The following is an 8,800-nucleotide window of genomic DNA, read 5'->3' as shown; positions in this document are numbered from 1 at the left end:
ATAAATGTGTTAAACCGTTCTAATCTAATGTGAAACACTTAATTACTATGTAGTTTGGGTCCAAAGTATGGTTTAAAGTGTGTGCTCAAAATGTCCTCCTTCTGCCGAAAAGCCCGCCTGAAAATGAGAATGCCACTGTCTAATTGAATAATCGATAATGTGTTGATTCAGATGTTCCCACTCCTGAATGTTGTTCTATGTATCAGTTTTTCAGTCTTCCTAGCAACCATCCTTTATCAGGTAACATTTTATGTAAGCATTTTGGACCATAATTCCTGCTCTGTCTCGAGCACTTTATATTGTGCTTATCGTCTTCACTAAACACCATTTTGTAACTATGCACTTGATGAGGACATCCTGTCGTCACCAATTCCAAAGAATATTTATTAGATTATCAAATAAATCTTAAATGTAAGAATCTACAGCCAGTCCTCAAATGCTAAAATTTTAATGAACATTTTGCGATTTTCTGCGAGATACTGTATGATGAAAAATAAGAGGGGTCCCGCTTAAGAAGTTAACACTGACTGTCCACACGGTATTGGATTGATGATCGAAAAGAATTGCTGTCCAATTATATATACATATATATATATATATATATATATATATAAAATCAAAAAATAAATAGATGATACCGTTCTGTAGCTAACGAAAGGCTTTTATTTGTGCGAGCTTTCGAGATACACTGAAGAAGAGATCAGTGTATCTCGAAAGCTCGCACAAATAAAAGCCTTTCGTTAGCCACAGAACGGTATCATCTATTTATTTTTTGATTATTGAAGCTCGGCTAACACGGTACTGATACCTCTACATGTATATATATATATATATATATATATATATATATATATATATATATATATATATATATATATATATATATATACATACACATACAGTCATGTGAAAAAGAAAGTACACCCTCTTTGAATTCCATGGTTTTACATATCAGGACATAATAACAATCATCTGTTCCTTAGCAGGTCTTAAAATTAGGTAAATACAACCTCAGATAAAGCACAACACATGAAATATTACACCGTGTCATGATTTATTTAAAAAAATAAAGCCAAAATGGAGAAGCCATGTGTGAAAACAAAGTACACCTTATGATTCAATAGCTGGTAAAACCACAGTTAGCAGCAATAACTTGAACTAATAATTTTCTGTATGACTTTATCAGTCTCACACATCGTTGTGGAGGAATTTTGGCCCTCTCTTCTTTACAACGTTGCTTCAATTCATTGAGGTTTGCGGGCATTTGTTTATGCACAGCTCTCTTAAGGTCCAGCCACAGCATTTCAATCGGGTTGAGGTCTGGACTGTGACTGGGCCATTGCAACACCTTGATTCTTTTCTTTTTCAGCCATTCTGTTGTAGATTTGCTGGTGTGCTTTGGATCATTGTCCTGTTGCATGACCCAATTTCGGCCAAGCTTTAGCTGTCGGACAGATGGCCTCACATTTGACTCTAGAATACTTTGGTATATAGAGGAGTTCATGGTCGACTCAATGACTGCAAGGTTCCCAGGTCCTGTGGCTGCAAAACAAGCCCAAATCATCACCCCTCCACCACCGTGCTTGACAGTTGATATGAGGTGTTTGTGCTGATATGCTGTGTTTAGTTTTCACCAAACGTTGCGCTGTGCATTATGGCAAAACATCTCCACTTTGGTCTTGTCTGTCCAAAGGACATTGTTCCAGAAGTCTTGTGGTTTGTTCAGATGCAACTTTGCAAACCTAAGCTGTGCTGCCATGTTCTTTTTAGAGAGAAGAGGCTTTCTCCTGGCAACCCTTCCAAACAAACCATACTTGTTCAGTCTTTTTCTAATTGTACTGTCATGAACTTTAACATTTAACATGCTAACTGAGGCCTGTAGAGTCTGAGATGTAACTGTTGGGTTTTTTGCAATTTCAATGAGCATTGCACGGTCTGACCGTGAGGTGAATTTTCTGGGACCTCCCCTCCTGGAAAGATTGGCAACTGTCTTGAATGTTTTCCACTTTTGAATAATCTTTCTCACTGGAGAATGATGGACTTTAAGTTTTTGGAAATGGCCTTATAACCCTTCCCAGATTGATGGGCAGCAACAATTGCTTCTCTAAGATCATTGCTGATGTCTTTCCTCCTTGGCATTGTGTTAACACACACCTGAATGCTCCAGACCAGCAAACTGCTAAAACTTCGGCTTTTATAGAGGTGATCACACTTGCTGATGATCAATTAATAAAGGGCATTTGATTAACAGCACCTGTCCGCTACTTAGCATCTTAATTCCTATGGAAGCAGTAAGGGTGTACTTAGTTTTTCACACATAGCTTCTCCATTTTGGCTTTATTTTTGTTAAATAAATCATGACACGGTGTAATATGTCATGTGTTGTTGTTCATCTGAGGGTGTATTTACCAAATTTTTAGACCTGCTAAGGAACAGATGATTGTTATTATGTCCTGATACCTGTATGTAAAACCATATAATTCAAAGGGGGTGTAATTTCTTTTTCACATGACTGTATATATACAATTCCTTGTTTCATAAAATATGCAATTATCATGTAAAAACTGCTTCAGACGTATCAATGGAACGGCCACTTAATACATCCATAAACTTTCAATTAAAGACGTGTAGCTACTGTATTTGTTCAATCCAAACAACCTGAATGTCAAAATATGTTAGGATTTGTTTTTACTTATTTAGCAATGGAAACATAGTTAAAATATTTGTTGGAAACATTACAAACGTTGAAAAGTGCCAATATACATAAAATCAATGATCAATATACTGTACTTGTACCTGAAAGGGAATTGCTGAGGTAAATCTTATATCTCAGAGAGTTACACAGCTGGATTCCTACAAATTTCTTATACCAGGTCCTCTTGACATATTGTTTCCCTTTGCATTCTGAATATGAGTCTGACTTAAATTTGATTTCCGTCCAGATAGCATCTTTTCCCCCTGTGTGAATAGAAAACATAAAACAGACAATCGTTGACGAAGCAAAAGGAGAAACTCAAACTGACAATAGTTTCCTAATTAAAGAGTACTATATATATATATATATATATATATATATATATATATATATATACAGTATATATATATCACAATTATTAAGGTTATGGTGGGTAAAAAAAGTGACAAAAACCCTCCACAGTAAAGCATATAGCAACTGTAAATATTACTGTATCTTCATTTGCATGTCTTAGACAGGTCTGCAACCCTGTCTTTCCCCATTATCGCCCAGTACACAGCGTTTCCACTGCAGCAAGGGATTCTGGGAAATGACATGCAAATGAGCACACAGTGCCACCTTTTGTCTCAAGCTCGTATTACACAAGCACATCCTCAAGCCAATGCATACTGTTTTAAACACAGCTTTTAGACAGAGGCTGGGATGAGATGCAAAGCCAGTAAACCCCTTCACAGACATGTTTCAACCTTGATGGGTATCATCAGTGTGAGGTTGGTTGATATATATATATATATATATCACACACACACACACACACACACACACACACACACACACACACACACACACACACACACACACACACACACACACACACACACACACACACACACACACACACACACACACACACACACACTAAGTTATGGTGGGTGAAAAAGGTGACAAAAAACCCTCCACCGTTAACATATTGCCAATAAAGAATATATATATCACACACACACACACACACACACACACACACACACACACACACACACACACACACACACACACACACACACACACACACACACACACACACACACACACACACACACACACACACACACACACACACACACACACACACACACACACACTAAGTTATGGTGGGTGAAAAAGGTGACAAAAAACCCTCCACCGTTAACATATTGCCAATAAAGAATATCACTTGTGAGCACATTCACATGTCTTAGACAGGTCTGCACCCCTGCCTTTCACCATTATCACCTAGCATGCAGTGCTTCCACTGCAGCAACGGATTCTGGGAAATGACATGCAAATGAGCACACGTGTCACCTTTTGCCTAGAATATCCATCCATCCATCCATCCAGTGCACACAGTGGGGGGCGCGGGCGGTTGCAGAGACCCCGCGCTCTTCCCCGAGGCATTTAAATGAAATGCCAGGGGATCGCGTGAGGCCTCTGTAATTCACTTACCGGGGTTCAGTCGTGTTGCTGTGATGCATTGCATGGCAACACCGCAAATGACGCCGCGGTGTCATGTGTAGTGACGTCACACGCCCATCTCCATGGCAATGGAGTTACGTGACCCGCGGCGTCATTTGACGCCGCCAAACCACCAAGTAGGGGGGCGTGAGAGCGATGGGGAGCAGGCAGGGGGGCACAGCTCTAAAAGTTTGCGTTGCCCTGGGATAAGGCATCTGTTGGAAACTGGGAGGTCGGTAAGCACCGACCACCTGTATACAGTATATACTCACGTATATATGTATCTATATATTTCATATTTATACAGTACATCATACATTTGAATATATATATTTCAGAATTAAACAGTACATCATACATTTGAATTTGTACCAAAAGTAAGATCCGATTGGATATTGTCCTGCAGCCACGTCACAGGGACATGCTACGACTAGCCCCTCCCCTTCTACACGCGAACACAGTGCTCGGTGCTAAAGCTGCTTATTACCAGGCAGCACTGTGGAGACGGAACTAGGGATCCCACCGCGGCTGTCAGCTGTGCCCCTGTGGTGTGTTTGCTGAGGAGCTTCTGCCATCTCTGCTCTAGCGACGCATCAGGATTCCGGTACCAGCAAGCTGTGCTGATTCCTACCTGTTTCAGGTTCTATACAACGGTATTTTTACTACAACACTTGTGAGCGCGCATTTTTGACGTTTTATCCATTGCAAATGTGTAAGAAATGTAATTACGCTAAGGGGCATGCACTTCTGTTTTTTGTCTTTTAGAATTATCCTGGAATTGGTTACTCCATTTGAAGCAGCTGAGACCCTGGGATATATCCTACTCCATCCAACATATCCTTTTGACTATTTCTGGTTATTTGCACAATATAAAGAACTTTTACCACTGAGATTTATGTTACCTATGTTGATTTAGAGCTGATTTTCTTGTTTGTTCTATATAAATATATATATATATATTTATATATATAGTATCTATATAATTCATAATTAAACAGTACATTAAACATTTGAATGTTTTACAGATGGCACTCCAAGCAAATAAGTCAATGGACAAGGTGCATGCGTCATAGAGTAAGTATAGGTAACACTTGCTATCACCAAAGCGACAGCAAAGAAACAGCACTCAAAATTCAATCAAAGCAAAAAGTGTATTGAACAAAACACACCAGCACAAAGATAATATGTGTGTGTATCTATATTATTTCATAATTAAACTGTACATCATACATTTGAATAAGTACCAAAAGTAAGATGGGGTGAAATTAGAAACATTTGTTGGAGCAACATGGCGAGGAGAGGCTTGCAACCGCAGTACTGGAAGATCATTGGAGAGATAGAAGTGAAGTAGAGCAAAGGTGCACTGCAACTGGAGAAGTACTTGGAAAAAATAATGGGCAAACTCCAAAATAAAATAGAGGTGTACACCTTGATAAAGTCCTGCGTGATGAAACGCGTTGGTGCGTTTGTTATGTTCATCTTTTTGTGAGTTTACTCATTAAATACCCTCTATTTTATTTTGGAGTTTGCCCATTATTTTTTCCAAGTACTTCTCCAATTGCAGTGCATCTTTGCACCACTTCACCTCTATTGCTTCAACACCCCAGGATTGCACGCAGATGAACCACCATCTGGCTTCGGCGCTCCAGACCTCAGTATACCCCCAGGGCAGGTAATGGGCATTAGCCCTTATTTTATTACCAAAGACTCTTATGGGGATGTTATTGCTTTAAGTGGGGCGTGCATTTTTGACCATCTTTGCGGTAGTCAGGCAGACTGACCGCTAGGTCTCTATTTTTGCCCCCCCTTATATGATTATGGTATATTCGTGAGCTTATGGATTGAATACTGTGTTCCTACTTTTGGATTATTTTTTTCTCAACTATCAAGATGCCTGTTTGTACACATGGTTATTGAGCGTCGCTCTACCAACTTTCTTTCAAGATCATTGGAGAGGCCTTCATCAAGCAGTGGATCAACAAGGGCTGAAGATGATGATGAAGATATATATATTTATATATGCCAAACGCTTGTATTTTTACAATGTATAGTGAATTACCTCCTTTTCAAATTCATTGGGTAAATTAGCAGTAAATACATAAAGAGAAAGAATCCTCACGCGAGCACTCTTCCTCCACTAAAATGAAAATAATAAATGTTTATTGTGTACTGAGAGGAAAAAGAGGTTAAAACCTATAGGTGCTGGGCACTACTGCCAATAGTACTGTACCTAAAATAATCGGAACAGTAACACTGTCAAAGAGTTTGACAGAGTGCTAGTAATCATATACTGAATAAATAACAGCTCCCAGGAGGTCAGACAAATATCCCCTCCAGTAGAGCTCCCCCTCAATTTGATGGGTAGGAGTACTATACTAGGCTAATGGAGTTGATAGCACCATCACCTAATCCCCAGAGTAGCACAACTCCATTTTAGTGGAGGAAGAGTGCTCGCGTGAATATTCTTTCTCTTTATGTATTTGCTCTTACCTAATTCTCAGCACCCTCTAATTACACATATTATGGTTTAGCATTACCATTGGTAGTGCGGTCTCCAACCCCCTCTTTATTTCATGTAAATTAGCAGGTGCATACTGTAAGGCTGCTTTTATGTTGTGTATTTACGTCTGTTAAATTCTGTCTTTTTAATAACATCGCTAATCTCAAATGATGAAACCTATGCTTAGAAAGCACATATTAAGTAAATATTATTATCTACACAACTCAGCACCTTCTTGAAAGTAAACTCTCTTTCAACAGAACATGACTGGTTTAGTTAATACAAAAACCTGACATCTTCCTTGTAATAGACCAGCGGTGCGCAAACTGGGGGGTGCAGGATTATTTAGGGGGGGCACAGGCGGCGTGCCGGCAGACGCTGTGCACGGGCAGTTGAAAAAGCTCTGTGCTGCTTCTCTGCTCTCTGTTTATTGCGGGGCCTTGCTGCTACTCTGCTGTGGGGGCAGGGCCTTGCTGTGGGGGTGGGGCCTTGCTGCTTCTCTGCTGTGGGAGCCTTGCAGCTTCTCTGCTCTCTGCGGGGCCTTCCCTGCACACAGACAACCCCTCATCCTCCTGTCTGTTTCCCCCACACGGGACCGGAGCTTGCAGAGTACTACCCTGGATGTATCTCTGCCGCTAACTCGTATAACTAATATTAAACATAAACAGTAAAGTTGCTTGTGGCGGTAGGGGTTGCTGGCATCACAAAACTGTTATGAAGCCCAGTTAGCTACCCCTAAATCTATGTAACTTGGCCACCTTTGTAAGGCTTATTTTGGCCAAATGTATTTAACATCTGGGGAAGAACAGAGAATGTGTAAATGTATTTCCATGTCTGTAAGAATGTATTTCAAAGTCTGTATTTGTTCTCCAACAGTTTAGTGAATCAACATTCTTCTGTAAATGTGCTTTGGGTGTCAGCCCTGCAAGAAAGTAAATGAGATATTCCATTGTTACTGTAATTTCTATGGAGAATGCAATCCACTTAGTTGAAGCTTTCTATAGAATTGATAGGATTAGGGATAGCTAGGTGTCGGGACTTTCGGGGGGGGGGGGGGGGGGGGGAGGTGAAAGACTGATGATCAGATCTGGGAGTAAGAGCATTGAATTGCACAAACTCTGATGTAATCAGGGATGGGTTCTTGCATGCCCTCTGGCTGTTGTGGCACTAACTTAATCTGTGCTTAATCTGTGCTAAATCTGTGCTCTGATTGTCCAGTAGACCATCCCATTTAAAGGATAGCCACAGAGGGCTATATAAGGGGTGCTGCTGATCAGAGGATCAGATCTGCCTTCTGAGAGTGAGAGAGCAACCTCCAGAGAGACACTCTGGGAAGGAGTCTGGAGAGCTACCTCCAGAGAGACACTCTGGGAAGGAGTGTGGAGACCTACCTCCAGAGAGACACTCTGGGAAGGAGTGTGGAGATCTGCCTTCTGAGAGCAAGAGAGGCTAACAGACTGAGAGACACTCTGGGAAGGAGTGTGGAGTTCTACCTTCAGAGAGCATCTGAGCGCAAGAGAGGCTAACAGACTGAGAGACACCCTGGGAAGAAGTGTGAAGATCTACCCTCAGAGAACTATCAAAAAGACTGAGAGACATTCTGTGAAGGAGTTTGATAATTTACTGTGACCAGCTGGAGAGATGTCTCAGAGGGGCTGCTGTGTGATCAGCCCTCTGAGATCCTGGACGAGAAGTGGACAGGACAAGACTTCTTGAAGCAGGCCCCTGCACCTAGCGAGGCTAGAGTCTACTCCCCAGGCCCCCAGTTGGTATTATATCGTGTTTTGTACATCTTTGTTTGTCTGCTGGCGTGCCAGAATAAACCCCATTTTATTCAATAACTTTGTCCTGTCTGGTGCTAGTGATCCCGGTGGTTTCGGTGCGAAAGTACTGGTCTCCCGTGACATTGCTGTCATTTTAATTGGCGTAGGTAGTTTATAAGCTTGATAAAGAGTAGGGAGAACCAAATGTATTAAGTAACATAAATCAAAACTGGTGAGAAGTTGCTTTATGGTACATTCAATAGCTGACTGAGATGAAGGCCTCTATTTAATACATCGTGAAGCAGAATTCCCTTAATACCCAATTCCCTGATAAGCAATTTTTGCCAAGCC

The 8,800-nt window shown here is 40.8% G+C and overlaps 1 protein-coding gene across 45 annotated transcripts in view; it reads right to left on the bottom strand.

Moving 5' to 3' along the window:
* The window catches only part of ABI3BP (ABI family member 3 binding protein), a 425,352-nt gene that overhangs the window by 6,511 nt on the left and 410,041 nt on the right, over window positions 1–8,800 (bottom strand). For all 45 annotated transcript variants that reach the window (XM_075590134.1, XM_075590143.1, XM_075590151.1 and 42 more), the window contains one exon: window positions 2,797–2,958. In XM_075590134.1, coding sequence (XP_075446249.1) covers window positions 2,797–2,958 — 162 coding nt within the window. The remainder of the gene's footprint in view (window positions 1–2,796; window positions 2,959–8,800) is intronic.

Source organism: Ascaphus truei, chromosome 3 (genome assembly GCF_040206685.1).
Source record: "Ascaphus truei isolate aAscTru1 chromosome 3, aAscTru1.hap1, whole genome shotgun sequence".
Taxonomy (NCBI): Eukaryota; Metazoa; Chordata; class Amphibia; order Anura; family Ascaphidae; genus Ascaphus; species Ascaphus truei.
The sequence above is the reverse complement of the archived record's forward strand: the minus strand, read 5'-3'. Positions and strand labels throughout refer to the sequence as shown.